At 38.4% G+C, this 16,398-nt stretch overlaps 1 protein-coding gene across 3 annotated transcripts in view; it reads right to left on the bottom strand.

Annotated features, from left to right (window-relative positions):
* Positions 1–16,398, bottom strand: part of USP25 (ubiquitin specific peptidase 25) — a 97,555-nt gene that overhangs the window by 47,227 nt on the left and 33,930 nt on the right. For all 3 annotated transcript variants that reach the window (XM_062597768.1, XM_062597777.1, XM_062597787.1), the window contains exon 5: positions 13,261–13,423. In XM_062597768.1, the coding sequence (XP_062453752.1) occupies positions 13,261–13,423 (163 nt within the window). The remainder of the gene's footprint in view (positions 1–13,260; positions 13,424–16,398) is intronic.

Below are 16,398 nucleotides of genomic sequence, written 5' to 3'. Positions count from 1 at the left end.
CTCACATTCTCTCAATATGTATCACTGTGAAAAGCCCGGATCCATCCTCTCAGTGACTGCCCTGTAGGTAGAGGCACGTGGCTCTTGTGTCCATCCTATAGAAGAGAGGGCTTTCAGGGAACAACCCCTGGGCCCTCAGCCTCTCCTCATAGCTGAAGTGCTCCAGCCTTGGCCATCTTCATGGCCCTCTGCTGAACTCACTCCACTTCGTCAGTGTCTTTCTTGCAGAAGGAGGCCCCAAACTCCCCTCAATCGGTAGATTCTGTGCTCCTGGTCCACAGCCCAGGACACTGCTGGCTGTCTTTGCGACCAGCACCCGCTGCTGGTTCACGCTCAGCTTGCTGTCACTGTTGGCCCAGACCCCTTGGGGCCTTCCCAGCAGAGCTGCTCCTTCCTGATCAGTTCCCAGCCAGTATCACTCCTTTCCCAGGGGCAAGATTTCACTTTTATCTTTGTTGATATTTGTAAGGTTTCTGTCAGTCCCTTCGTCCAGCTTATTCAGTTTCTTCTGAGTGGCAGCTCTGACCTCAAGGGTATTGACTAGTTCCCCCCAATTTGGTGTTATCTGGAAACCTGACGAGCATGAGCTACATCACCTTCTCCATGTCACTCAAAGATGTTAAAAGAGGTCCTGTGGTACTCCACTTGTTACTACCCTCCATGTAAAGAATGACCCATTAGTCACTATCCCCTGAGCCTGAGCATCCAAGTTTCTAACCTATCTAATTGTTCACACTTTCATATTGCAACATTCTGATTGGTACACAAGAACATTGCAGGATACTATCAAAAGCTTTGCTCTAGTCACGGTAGGTTACACCCATAAATCCTAGTCATTTCACAGTAGAAGGGTATCAAGTTGGTCAGGCATGACCTTTGCAAATCCCTACTGCTTATTCCTATCTCCAAGAATGCCACCGGTAGCCTAGGGTGCATTAGGAATAGTGTCATCAGCGGGTTGAGGGAGGTGATCCTCCCTCTCCACTCAGCCCTGGTGAGGCCTCAACTCCAGTACTATGTCCAATTCTGGGCTCCTCAGTACAACAGCGACATGGAACTGCTGGAAAGAGTCCAGTGTAGGGCTATGAAGATGATCAGAGGACTGCAGCATCTCCACTGTGAGGAAAGATTGAGAGAGCTGGGCCTGTTTAGCCTGGAGAAGAGAAGACTGAGAGGGGATCTTACCAATGTCCACAAATATCTTAAGTGAGGATGTCAAGAGGATGTGGCCAGACTCTTTTCAGTGGTGCCCAGCAACAGGACAAGAGGAAGTGGGCACAAACTGAAACACAACAGATTACACCTCAATATGAGGAAGAACTTCTTTACTGTGAGAGTGACAGAGCACTGGAACAGGTTGCCACAAGAGGCTGTGGAGTCTCCTTCTCTGGAGATATTCAAAACCCATCTGGATGTGATCCTGTGCAGTGTTCTCTAGGTGACCCTGCTTGAGCAGGGTGGTTGGACTAGATCTCCAGAGGTCCCTTCCAACCTCAACCATTCTGTGATTCTGTGATTCTTCTCTCCCATGTGCTCACCAAATATGTTCTTGTTCCATGATTTTTTCTCCCAGGGACCAAATTAAGGCCACTCCGTCTGCAGCTCCCCAGGCTGGCCTTCTCCAGTTACCCAAAAGCTTCCCAACTCTCCACGATCTTTTAAAAGATGATAGAGAATAACGCTGAAAAGACTCTCATCACGCCTGGATGTAGCCCAACAAACCCCATGGACTTATATGGGTGAAGCAATCTCTCTCTGTCTCAATTCTCATCCACTGCTGAGAGCTCCTCTCCCCCTCGAAGTGTAGCTCTAGCTGCAAACAGGAGTACATGAAACCTTGTTGAAGAACACTGAGGCAAAGAAGGCATTGAGTACCTTAGCCTTATTTGAGCCCACTGTCACTAAACTACCTGCTCTATTCAACAAGCCCATCTTCTCCTTGCTCAGTCTTTTTATAACTAGTAGAGCAGCAAAGGCTCTTCATCTTGCGCCCTTGATGCCCTTTGCAAGACTGAACTCCAGCTGAGCTCATGCTTTCCTAAAAGCATCCCTTCATGCCTGGGCAGCGTTTCTAAATTGCTCCTCAGCAGCCCATCCCTGCACTTCCACAATGTGCACACTCTCCACCTTGCTTAGCTCTTTAAGCTGAGAGAAAATTGATCAATTTTGCTGTTTTTTCCTGCTAGTTTAACAATGGCTTACTAAGCAGATAGATGAGCACCACAGCCATGAAATGGGTGGAATCACAGCAGTACCAACTTATATCAATGCAAATTATCATGAAAAGCAACAATTTTTCAGGATACTTGCCTCCCACTATACCAAAATCAAAAAAAAAAATCCATAAAAACAAAAAAAACACAGCATCAGTTTCAGAAGTTCTGACTAATGGTGCCAAAGGACAACAGACATTCTGCAGCTTTCATCAGCTACAGGAAGTGAAGACATGGACGTATTTTCTACCATATCGCAGGGAACAAGAATGCTAATTTCAGGAAGAGAATATATTAAAAATACTGACTTTTCTGAGTAATGCCTATTCCTGTTATATTTTGCAAGATATCTGAAATGTGATCCTGATCATTGATCCAGTATGTAATGCCCCACAGAGACGAAATATGGTTTTAGAATACAGGCAGCCTCAATTTCACTTAAGATACCTTATCTGTCCCTTCCCCTCTGAATGTCTAGGATTATCAAATATAAGGACACTGGTAGAATTCAGGTTTCCTAAATATCAGATTATTTCTTAACATTGATATACTGTGATGTTGCACTGATAAAGGAAGTATGAAAATTAGTCAGCATATTAAACCCACAGAAGTATGGTATATAACAGATCACTAACACCTGCCAACTGAGTACTAAAAGAGTATATGTACTGACATTAACAATAATTTCAGAGTAGGAACACCCTTCTGCATCCAGAGAAAAGATAATCTATCAAGCTGTTGTGTTACAGCTTTAGATAGGCAGTCAGAGATTTGCAAGTTTTTTTTAAGTACAGGGCACAAAAACAATTATTTCAGTGACAAATATATGAACGTATTTTATTTGGCAACCAATTTTCTATATGTTTCCATCTTTAGAGAACAAAGAAAATCCTTTTGAGCAAGAATTGGTGAATTTTCAACACTGATTACCCATCTAAAAGGTTACGTGAAAAAGAATTTGATAAGGTAAGGAGCACAGCATCTATCCATTCAGTTTGTAAAGACTAAACTCAGAAGGCAGATATGACTTCAAAATTGTTCTCTGAGACTCATATTAAAGCCGTTTCAGCTACTAGTTCTAAACTAATCAGCAAGATGCCAAAAACATTCTCATTTGGCAAGACAATATCTGTGATGTTTAGGTACAAAGAATATATTCAAACAATGTTATAATGGTTGAAGAAAACCCAAACTCCTAAGGTGGTAAGTAGGATAAAATATCATGATTACAGATGAAGCTTAGCAATCAAAATAGTACATACACGCTGGCAGACAGCTGGAACAACATTGGCACAGTGTGAAATGCAGTCATCATTCACAGTTTTCCTTTTTCACAAGAGCAGCCCCAGGAAAATGTACCTAATTTCCACTCTTGTGGCATGCTAGTTTGTAGGGTTCCAGTGTGAACTGGATTAAAAATGGACAAGGATGCCACCGCTAGTATAGATGAGCATGACAATACAAATATGTCAACAACAAAAAAGGACAAGGAGTCTGTCCAATTTAAACAAGGCTTGAGATTTAACAGGAGAAAAATATGAAGACTTGAATGTTGGCAAGAACAATTTAGTGAGGACTTAATTTGGCTAGAACCCAAAATCTAAAGATATCTTTTTAGTACAGCTTGAAAGCATCTTTAGGAAGGGGGAAAGCAAAACATGGATTCCTACAGAGCTCTTAAACAAACTTCAGGTACTGGCATTAAACTAATACTTGATTCTGTATAAGCAGGAAGCTTATACATGTGTTATAACATTGCAACATCCATTCACCACACTTACTTAAGCCATCTTGGGTCTTTTATGCATGTCTAGTCTTATAATTATTCTGATTTTAAAAACACAAAACAGAGACCATAACTACCTTCATTTTGCATAGCTAGCATAGAGCAATCTTAAGAAAATGAATGCATTATTATTGTTTTAAAAATAATGAGCAGAAATAGAGCTCTGCCTATTTCATTAAGTATTTACTTGGAAGAGGTTGCCTCTGCTAACACGACAGATTAGACTCACATTCTTACTTCACTTTAGCAACAATATCAACATTTTACTGTACACAGAGCTAGTTTTAGTAAAGAGCCATTCTTAGAGTCAGCTTCTTTTTTTATGTCAATAGTCTTAACCAAAGCGCAGAACGCTATAGACTATATGCTGTACTCTGCACACATTAGCAGATATACTTTCCATTAGCATTAAGAATTTTGAATTTATTATTTACCAATATTTGCATTATTAAAGGTTCAAAAATAAAGTACTCAAAAATACCGGAGTTAAGTTTACTAGTGACTTTACACACTTGCAAATCTCAGTGACCAAAAAAGCACAAAATTGCGGGGGAAAAAAAAAGCAACCTTACTTGCAACTAAGTCCATTTCTGTCTATTGCTCAAGTCTTTTGGATTTTTTATCGTTAATTCTCTCCCTCTTGCCTCTCTCTTGTCCTTTCAATGGACTATTTTACCTCTTGGTTCATATTCTTCAACCTAAAGGCCCATGATGTGGCCATTTCCTGTCATTGCACTGTCTACTCTATTAACGCACTATACTCCTTTCCACCCAGCACCCACTTGTGCACGTCCTATTCATGGTAAGTGATAAGTCTGCTTATCAGAATAGAGAATAATAACTGGCATTAAATACAGCCATCAGATCTATATTTAACCCCATGCATACATCACATAGTATTAAAAGACAGCCAGCAACTATAATATGAATTCTTCCCATATAACTTTAAAGGCAGACAAACTAAAAGGAAATCGACTGCTATACTTTTTCTCATTATTATTCTTTATAGGATTAAATGCATTTTGCATAAAACATAGAACTCAATTCAATTAACATGACTCTAGAAAATCTTAGATACATTTTTCACATACATACAGTAGGTCTGCATATTGTCTTTCACCTTTTAGGTAAAAAGAACCTTAGGAAAATGAGGAAATCACCCCCAAATACATTCCTCTTATTGCCTCTTTCCCACTGAAAAATTTGGTGCTGTCAAAACATTTCCTGAAAATCTTTACATTCTTCAGAAGGTTGTGTGGAAGAAGGAGAGAAGGGAAGAGAAGCAAATAGCTTAAAACCTGGGACTTGAGCAAGTTCTTGTTCAAACTTACTTGTCAAAGTATATGGAAGATTTTTCTCCCTCTTCCTCTCTAAAGCAAAGCTCCTACAGACTGTTACAGCACATGGTATGGCCCATGTTAGAATTTGTGCAGATCAACCCCACGTACGTAGTGATAAAGGTCAGAAGAATGATTTCCAAAGTCAGAGGAAGATTCAATTGCAGCTCTTAAAAGCTTTGAAAAGCATCTTGAAAAACACATTTTTATTCATGAACAAGTCAACAATTTAGGTTTCTGCACTGGTGAAAACCACAGTATAAAATGCAGTTGTAAGCTGTCATGTTTTGTTTTTCCAAAAGGTTTAGGGATAACATGGAAGAAGATGGAAAACAGCTTTCATACTGTTTGATCAAGAAAGTCAAACTGACTTAGCAGACTTAGGCTAAGTCAACAATTTTAAATAAACAGTTCACTATGATATTACCAGTCTACTTTAACAGAGCACTTACTGGTTTACAGCAACAAATTTGGAATATTATTGTAATGCAGAAGGCAGATAAGCATGATCTGAGATGCTTCCAAAAGAATTCATTTTATACTTGTGTCTTGGTACACACTATCATATGCCATCCAACTACTCTTCTACTACGTGCTCAAAGCTAGAAAAAACAATTGTCAGGTCATAAAACAGCAGCCAGCATCTCCTTACATGGTTAAAATTGTCAAGTTTCTGCCTAAATACACAAAACTTAGGAAAGACATTTGTGGTATAACTTTAAACAGGATGCCTAAACAATTTAATGATTTTATGCCCTATTAAACCTAAAAACTGCATGTAAAAAACTCAATACTTATATTCTGTATCCTTTAACTAAATGAGTAATCATGTTATTAGCCAAAGCTAAAGGCATAATCCATTAAAGCTTTCTAATTCTTCAAAACAGAAATTTCACAAGATTATGTACAACTAAATATAATTGTTTGAAAAATTAGAGGAGCAATCACAAACTAGAAACTAGAGACTATAGGGGAGAACATGAGGAAGAAGGAGGAATATTCCATCAGAAGAGATTAGAAGATGAGGGAACTTAGCAGAAGTGACAAGTAGATCTTTATTCAACACAGAAATGGAAGGAGGGAGGGCGATCCTAGTTTTCCAACTTCATTAGTCCTCTTTCCATGAAATTGTATAGATCAATTTATATCATATTCTTCCTCCCCCCCAGGCTGTTCCACAAAGAAAGTAGCAGAAAGAAAATACTCTAGCAATGACCTTATTACTCAACCAGAGATTGCACCCTGGATCATCTTCACCATGCAACCTTGCATTATACGTCCACAGAAGCAAGAGAATCATGTACTATCTCTATATATTCTACTACTTCATCAATAATAGGCTATTCAGTATTAACTCACTGTCTGCGTCATCCATCACGATCCCTTTAATTCAACATGACAAATAGGAAAAGCAAAACAATGCAGAAGTTCAATTCTTGTCACAAACTGCTTCAAAGATAGTAAGAACAACAGCTGAGCCATTAATAGAGGAAGGAAATATTTGCTTGACAGTCACCTATAAAGCTGGCTTTCTTCCTCACAAAAATAAAAACTTAGGATCAAATCAGATTATAACCCCTAAGATGACGTCAAGAAAGCGAGGTTTTTCCAAACAAAGCATCAGCGTCAAACTTCACAGGTGGTGTCAGGGGCTCCAAAAATAAAGGTTAAAGAACAGCCATGGAGAATAATGCCTGTAAGACTGTAGTTTGTTAATCCTTTGCTTCATATGGCACACACCACTAGGTAAAAATAATTAAAAATGTCTCATTTTTGAGGGACTAACCCGACTCTGTCAGAGTCATGGAGAAGAGCATGGAGATGCCATTTGTCCTGTTGGGATAGACCGTTTGGTAAAGTGAGGAGCTACAATCCAGAGAAGTTCCTATAAGGTTGTAAGACCCAGCAAAAAGCTGCAGCAATACTTTGGTATGAGACAGGCTGGGGAAGAAAACAGTAGTATTTATGGTACAATTTTCCTGAGATCCCCCATATATTCTTTTTTTTTTCCCCTCTATCAGATTGTAATCTCAGTGCACTGAGTGAACTGCATTGTATTTGCTAAATGACCAACTATTCACTATCAGCCACCATACCGCTTTCAAAGTATTGGCAAAGGCATTACTTTTTGAATGTTGCTGAGATCCTTCTTGGAACACAGAAGGCTAAAGCTACTGTTGAGCAATATCTCAAGTAAGACACCTTGGAGACAACTTACACAAGAAACAAGTCTACAAACCACCAAGAGATGCTCATTAGTGCATCGCTGTCTTGTGAATTGCAGTCTTTCTGTCTTAAGTCCTCTAAACACCTAATTCTTATTCAATTTGACATGGAAAAGCTGCGTGAAAAGCTCAATAACCCTATTATTTAGAACTCATTTTCAGATCCAAGTTTCAGATTATAAACTCTTAAAAACAGGGAAAATTGTGAAGTTATCTTTCACAAAGGAACCACTGAAATCTACGTAAACTTTAAGTAAAAACACCAGGTGGTACATTCATGTTTTGTTTCTTTTAAGGACTTGATAATTTCAGTTCTATTTAAAGAGCAGATACACACAGTAATAACGAGAATTAGAAAAATAAAAAAAAAAAAAAACTTCTGGAAATATTCTAGTATCTCAGGTTTTAGGGCTCCCATTATAAAAGTTAAATTACATGAACAGTCGCAAAACACGTATGGATGATCTCCTTTCAACAATTTTGGTTTATTAAAGGATCTAGAGGAGGGAAACAAATCCTTCAAGGACTTGACTCTTTTCTTGGCAGATAAGCAAGGAGCAGACAGGCTTTATCAGAGCTTTGTTTGGACATATTTATTTGGGGACTCAGTTTTAAACTCAGTTTATTATTGAGTCAAAAGCCTTCAACAGCAAGAAAGATTTTTAAAAGTTACTTTGGGGAAAAACATAATTGTTGATTCTAATGTTGATGCATGGAACTTGTAAGCAAAGTTTGTTTAGGAGCTATCTAAAGAGAGACCCCTTCCCTTCAAAAGGGGACGTCTTCCATGTATGTATTTCTCTAGCCCACAAATACAGATAAAGGATAGTATTTCAAGAAATAGTTGAATCTTGTTAGAGTTTGATTTCACTCACAGCAAATGCATTTTTTAGGAGTTTCATGCTCTTAACACAGTTGTCAATAGTTAGTTGGATCTATGTAAGTCAGCCACTTGGTTGCATTAAAAAAACCAGCATGCACTACGTAAGAAAACTATTATAATGTTGAAAGTATGCATTTTTATACAAGTACCCCCTAATATATATTGAAGATTTAATTTACAGTTTTATTTTAATTATATTATACAAAATATTATTGTGACTGACAGAGGTCAACAATATCTAAATGTTAACTTATAGGATATGTAGCTTCAAGGAAAGTTTGAAAATACTTCTACACAGTAAATATAAGCCAAGGACTCAATCTGCCCTGTGGATACATAAGTATGGTATTAGCTAATGCTCTAAATTAACATGCATTAAATTTCCTGGGATGGTTGTTTGGAACATAAGTCCTTCTGGCTGGCAGACAATATTAACAACTTAAGTTTTCAACCAGCTAAAGCTATAAATCTTTAAATGGTTTACATTTTATAGACCTAAATATAGAAGTTTAATCATCTTTTTGGGTCAAAGTATTGTAATTCCAAATGTTACAGATTTTCACATAATATGGGTGACGATCATAAGAACTGGCTACTTCTCTTCATATCCACCTTCAAGGTATAAAGTTGCACACTGGGTATAAATAACATGAGATCATAGGTCTAGCATAGATTTTTATATTCCCCAGCCTGTTCTTTATCTTTATGGTTAATTAATTAAAATTTAAGTTCCCTATAAAACATTTCTTGAAACATTTGCAGTTTCGTATCAATAATTAATTTTGTTTACAGAAATACATATATAAAATCCATTTTCTTGAGATTCTGGAAGGACTATGGAATGGAAGAGCTGGTTACAGAACAACAAAAAAGGTAATACACTAATTCAAAATAGCTCTACAAAGTTATGCCTTCATGGAAATAAGATCTGCCTCTATACTATCTCCAAGACAATGTGTCTGCTATTGGAACAAAGCTATGCATGTGAGGGAACTGGGAAAGAAAGAGAGGTGAACAAGGAAAATATCAAAAGATCTCAAGAAAACATAAAATGCAAGCATCTGTATAATCTGGCAGTTTGCTGGACGCTGAAAGGAAAGAGGCCTAGGAATGTGAAACCTTAGATGGAAAGGCATGTGGGAGGGAGAACAAATCAGAAGTAAAAGTCTTTTGGTTTCATTGTCTAAATAAAGTGTTACCTGCAACTAGAGGTAGGTAAATCCTGCCTTAAGAAAAACACTGGAGTCCTTTGAAGAAGTCATAAAGAATACAGGTAACAGCAATTCAAATTAGATATTCTACTTAGATTTCAAAATGATTTCTGAAGAAGTCACTCAACAAAGGCTTTTAACTGAACTAAGCAGCCATGAGATAAGATGGAGATCTTAGCACCAATAAACAGCTAAGTAAAAAGAAAGAAACAAAGGGCAGGAGCAAATGGTCTATTCTTGTCTGAAGAGATGTTACTGCAAATTTACAAAGTCTGTGCTGGACACTGTGCTGGTGAGCACATAAATGCTCTGGAGAAGTGATCTGGAAAAGAGTTAGAGTTCAAGTTTGCTCAGTTAAGTCATTCAAGGTAATAAAGGTAAGAGACAATGAAGAATTGACAGAAGGATCGTATGGTACTGAGTGACTGTGTAATAAAATAAAATTCAATACAACTAAGTGTAAAGTGACGTACGTCGTGGAACACTAAATTGTATAGAAGATGATGGGCTCCAAGCTAATTATTGTTACCCAAGGAAGACTGATTTATGACAGACAGTTCTACAAAAGTATCCATTCAGTGCTTGGCAGTAGTCAAAAGGCAAACCAAACAATTAAGGAAGGGAGAAAGAATGAAAGAAAACATGATGGCCCAGCCATAGAACAATTCAGCTCAGAAGCGACCTCAGGACTTCATCCAGTCCAACCTTCTGCTCAAAAGCAGGGTCACCTACCAGAGCTGACCCGCCTCATCAGGACTTTGTCCACACAGCCCAGGACACTGCTGGTTGTCTTTGCGACCAGCGCCCGCTGCTGGTTCACGCACAGCTTGCTGTCATTCTTGGTCCAGATCCCTGCCTTAGGCCTTCCCAGCAGAGCTGCTCCCTCCTGGTTAGTTCCTAGACTCTGCAAGACAGTCTCCCTTCCCAGGAGCAAAGCTCCGCACTCATGTCAAGTTCTCTCAAGTAATCTGTCTCAAACCTCATCCACTGCTCCTCCTTGAACCCTGAATCTCTCTGTACACAGGAGTATGAGAGATCTTGTTGAAGACAACTGAAGCAAAGAAGGTATTGAGTACCTTAGCCACCATCACTAAATCATCTGCTTTATTCAGTAACAGGTCCATGTTCTCCTTGCTCATCATTTTATTACTAGTAGAGCAAAGGCTCTTCACTTTGCACTTGATGCCCCTTGCAAGCCTCAACACTAGTTGAGCTCATGCTTTCCTTCACACCTACACAGCGTTTTTAAAGTGCTCTTCAGTAGCCCATCCTAGCACCTCCCTATCCTGCACTGTCTACTTGCATTGGAGGTCTGCCCTAAGTTCCCTGCTTGGCCAAGCAAGTCTCCTGATAGGTATACTATCTCTCTTTCTGAGCCGTGAGATGGACTGTTCTTGCACCCGGAGCCAGTTTCCCCGAGCTCCTCTGTCCTTCAGAACAGCCTCCCACAGGTAGTGATCCCACTACCAGTTTCCTAAACAAACCTTAAGTCCAGAGTCTGTACTCTGCTACCCTCCATTTCTCACTCCCATCAGGTTCTTGAACTCCACTACTTCATAGTCACTACAGTCAGGGCTACCTGTATAACTGCATTCCCAACCAGTTCTTCCTCCTTAGTGAACAGTAGATCCAGTTGTACATCACTCCTGGTGGTCCATTCACTACGTGTACCAAGAAGTTTTCCCTGATACCCTTCAGAAATCTCTGGTTTACTTGCATCCTGCTGTGTTGCCCTTCCAGCAGATGTCATGGTGGTTATTAAAGTGATTAACATGACCCAGGGTCTTCCTGGAGATCTTAGAAGAAGCTTTGTCCATCTCCTCACCTTGATCAGACGATTTGTAACAGACTAACCAGAGTGTCATCTTTACCAGTTTCTTCTCTGATCCTGATCTATAAACTCTCATCTTGTCTCATGAAAGTACTGCACCCATTTGAGTTGCTCCCTCATAAAAAGGGCAACCACTTTCCTTGTCATCTATACTTGTCTTTCCTGAAGAGCCTGGCATGTGTCCATGGCAGCACTCTCTGAATTCGTAGTCCATCCACATCTTGAATACTTTCCTGGTCCCTCATCTTGGAAGAGAGACCACCAACATGTTAAAACAGAAATATGATGGAAGTCTACAGAACTGTAACAGCAATCAACTTTTAACTATCTGTTCCAAAAGGATAAATGGGGGGGAGGGGAGGCAGTTTTTAATGCCACGTGGAGTACAACTATGCAATTCCTAGCAAATGATCTTATGGATGTAAGACATTTGCAAGGGTTCAGGGAGAGACTAGTACTTAAAAGGGAGGTCCATGGGGGATTACTAACTAAACAAACTGCAACAGGACCAAGAATCCCCTGAGCTAAAAATAGTTGGAGGTTTGGGAGTGTTTTAGGAGAGCAGTATCATACATACTTGTCTTGTTTGTACTCTTCTTTAAACATCCTTTTGTGGAAAGTGTTAAGAGACAGAGCATTCAGCTAAATGTTCTCTTTGCCCAAAGTATAAGAGCTATCATTATGAAAATAACAATATTAGTTTATCTGAAGTGCTTCAGCTTGACAGTGAGTTATTGAAAATAGATATTAAATATTTAGTTTGTTTTATCTCAAAATGTCAGACTGCATCAAGAGTTACAATATGCTGAATTTACTTCTCAAACTTAAAAAAATCCTATCGCATTTCAGTTGCATTTCAGTTTCATCCATGACTTTCTATAGGTTTAGAGACTTTTGAAGATATCTGTAGGAGCATACAGATTTAACAATTACTGCTAAAAATCTCTTTCATAAAGCTTATGTACAAAAAATACTCAATATTACAAATTAGATTTCACTAGACAAGTTGCCGTATTCATATTCATTTTCCTATTAAAAATATTCTTTAAAAAAATAAGGTGGCTTCTTCTATTTAAGTGAAACAAAAATTCCTCTACATAGTTCTAAGCTGAACTAAGCTATTACTTCAAGACAGCAGTCAGCTCTATTTACACATAAAAACAGAATAACAGCACAAATATTGGCTGTAGTAGGTAAAGTAACCCCAAAACAGATGCAACTGCATCCACATCAGGCCTTTCCACATTCTCAAGTTCTCTTCTCTATTACTCATTCCTTTTTTCACCCTACTCAGCCAAACATCTCCTTGCAGCTATTCTAGTAAGTATTCCATGACTGAGGGCATCTCATTTCCTTTACCTACACTGTCAGCTACTGCCTTTCAATCATTTGCACATGTTACTTTTATATTAAAAGTTTGCTCCACATCCATAATCCAATTTTCATAGGCTTTTAGGCATCTGCAACTGTCAGGGAAGTCAGCTTGAGCTGCAGGCATTCAAGTTGTTCAGAGACTCAACCCCTTGTCTTCAACAAGTTTTAATAAGAGATATTTATTTTGAAGTTTCACTTATACTATAGTATTTACTACTCTTCAACCAGACATATGCATGAACATGTTTAGATATGCAATAAATAAGTAATGCTCAAACATACCTCATTCAGTGGCCTAAACCTCCCAGGAAAACAACACTGAGATGCTGTGTACTTAGGAAACTCACCTAACATTAAATCCAAGAAAGAGTATATACAGGTAATCAAGGAAGGTTCTTACCTGAATGACAGCACTAAACCAGCATGTGTTGCCAACATTCTTTAATCCTACTGGACAGTTGTCTTGCCGCTTTCGATCATAAGGGTTTGGAGAGTCACTCCACACCTCTGGATGCGTCCTCTTTAAACTTGCTTTATTTTCTGCAATACTGGCTTCTAGAACTCTTCAGAACAGAAGGGAGGAAAAAATGTGAGAAAAAGCAAGACATTTTAAAACATCTCTAGTGGTATCATAATATCTGATTTTTTTTGTTGCTGAGCTTTTTTTTAAAGCAGATATACATGCAATAATATTTCTTCAAAAATAAGATGCTGTTTTACTTGTAGATATATTTCAGCAATTCTGTACCTTTTGGAAAAGAGTATCAATGAGTGAGCTAGAAACTCTCCTATGAGAGCACTAGGTACAAGCACCATGTCTATAAGAAGTCAGTTATTTAAGATCCAGATTCAAATAGGATGGACAACAAATCTGAGGCAACATTTTTAGTCTGTTACACAGCGTTTTCACCTACAGATATTCTTAGTGCTATGTAAAACACAAAGTAACCAATACTCATTTTACTCATAGGAAACCAAAGTCAACTAGGTAACTTTCAAAAAGAAAGGAACCGAGCTTTTTATTTTCCATTTCTGCATCTTATATCACTGTATTAATTGCTTTACATAGCAAGTAATTACTTTGAGCCATGGAAAAAATATACCCTCACAATTTTTAAATAGTCACCCTACAAATTAATGGTATACTACACTGCTTGCAGGAAAAGTATTCCTACATGATTCATGCAGAAAGTTCTTATTTCACATGATATTAAGATTTGATAGGTGTTTTACTCCCAAACTCAAGCTTCACTCAACACAGTACCTCAGAACACATCCTTAACCTGGTGACAAAGCACAGCTAAAAGGTAACTTGCAGTAGCCAGGTATTCTACGTAGGAAGTTATACATGGATACACTAAAGGCACAGAACAAATACTCTAACTGATAAGCAAATCTGTCTGGCTTGGGGACAGCTGACAAGGTGACTGTCTACAACTATTCAGTTAGACTATTATAGAAATAGCTGAGCTGCTGTTGAGCCACCAAGTTCACCCAGCATAGGATTTCAGGAGTTGCATGACAAGCACTTAAGTTGTCTGCGTAATCTGAAGGGTCATCTTCATCTGCTCTAAACCAACTAAACATCAGAGAGAGGCAGTTTTAGGATGGTCTTTAAATAAAATTTCTGAGGGACAAGGTTTGAACATCTTAATAACAACAACAACAACAATCATCAAAAAACCCACATCATGTATCATTGTTTCCCAAATGCATGCTTTCATTTCAAACTGTCCCTCTCAAATCAGCAAAAAGGTGTCTTACAAGACTTGCAAGAGCTATGAAGCATTATGTGAACCTACTGCAGATCAACTGCTTTGGCGAACATACTGATTTGCTATTATTATATATTTTGAAAAAACAAGAATATTCAGAATTTAATTGTCCATTTGGTATAAATATGTTTGTTACAAAAGATCTTGGAATTACCTTTGGATTAGTCAAACTATTCATTATTGACAGATACACTTGCAAATAGCACATCCTTTTCCAAAAGGCATTGAAAGTACATATATAATACTCAAAGACTTTGTGCTCTCTTACTGCTGTTCAGTAGAGATCACTGACATTTCTTCAAACAATGCGTAGTGATGTAATCTGACTCTTTACTCTTACACACTGGTGATCTAAAACCTAGGAAGGTAATGTTATCATTGCCAGTGTAACTGCTTTGATAGTACAAGTTAGCTAATGATACATTAAAAATGAATTCAAAACAAGTATCTCACACATTTAAAATAACATCCAGAGAGAATGATCTAAACTCTAGTTTAAAGTAAATTGAAGGGAACTTTAAAACTGAAAGGCTCTGATAGACTAGAACACACTTAGAATATTATTCTAACAGGATTATGGCATATATATAAGGTTGTTTGTGCAGCCTAGGAAAAGATGGCCAGGGTAGGCCAATGCGTTTTTCTAGGCAGCTTTTTCCAGCAGAGTTCTGCTAAGCCCCATCTGCAAATCAGCTTGGATCCTCGAGAGAAAAAAAGAAAGGAAACTTGAGTTACCAAACTAAGGAGATTGCTTTTCTGGCACAGGAAACCATCATAGGCCCTCATACCTCACATAGATGTAGAGCCCAAGAGTAGTGGCATTTATCAATTTAATTACTTATTAAAATGTCTCTTATTAAAATGCCTCCCTTGTGTTTGCTTTCATATTTCTGTAACAGGAGAGGGACTTCCTCTTCCTTGAGAACTTCATCTCAAATTCATTTTCATGTTTTAATAAAGTATTTAGTTCTTATAGCTTCATGAGATTCTTTCCCCGCAATAAAGAACCAGTTCCTGTGAAAAGTTTACTTATCACATTATCTCTCCTCTGAGAGCATGTGCCATACCTATACACCTTGTAAGTCAAATTCACTTTCAGCTACAATAGCTGTGATGCAATCAAAAATAAAAGTGAGTATATTAAACAGGAACCTAATGATCAGCTCAAAAGCTGCCCAGTAGGAATGTATTCACCAGTAGAGTGAGTACCCCCACTTCTCTTAGGCTATTATATCACTACAGCCCAAACAATGTGATTTGGGAGGTTATCTTAAAAAAGTATCTTACTAATGAGTTGTTCTTTTGTTGTTCAAATAAGTACCTTTACAGAAAGTTAGTACAAGGGTTTGGCAATCCTGATCAAGCAGCCAAAATACACTCTTCAAGATCATCAACAGAGAGCGCAGTAGGAATCACTAGTAACAGAGCCATAAGCTGTGCATGGGATATGGCTTGTCTCTGACATCATGGGACAAGAGGCTTCCCCACCTTCTCATGGCAGAAACCTGTTTAGAGACTAACTTTCAAGTGAGGGTTAGCTAATGCCACCCTTGGCTTGGGATTCAGCGTTTTCTTTCTCTTGCTAACAAGATGGGCATAGCTAAACAGCTTTCCAGAGCTCCTTGCATGGAGTTAACCAGACAATGTAATAAACCTAGGGTAAAATCAGTCCATAGCACGAAATACAGCCAAGCTATTTTGAGGAAGTCCATGAAGCATACTGAAGAGAAGTCACTCTGGCAGGCTACTTGGCAAAAAAAGAA

The sequence above is a fragment of the Rhea pennata genome, chromosome 1 (genome assembly GCF_028389875.1).
Source record: "Rhea pennata isolate bPtePen1 chromosome 1, bPtePen1.pri, whole genome shotgun sequence".
Classification (NCBI taxonomy): Eukaryota; Metazoa; Chordata; class Aves; order Rheiformes; family Rheidae; genus Rhea; species Rhea pennata.
Note: the sequence above shows the minus strand (reverse complement) of the source record. Positions and strands in the feature narration are given on the sequence as shown.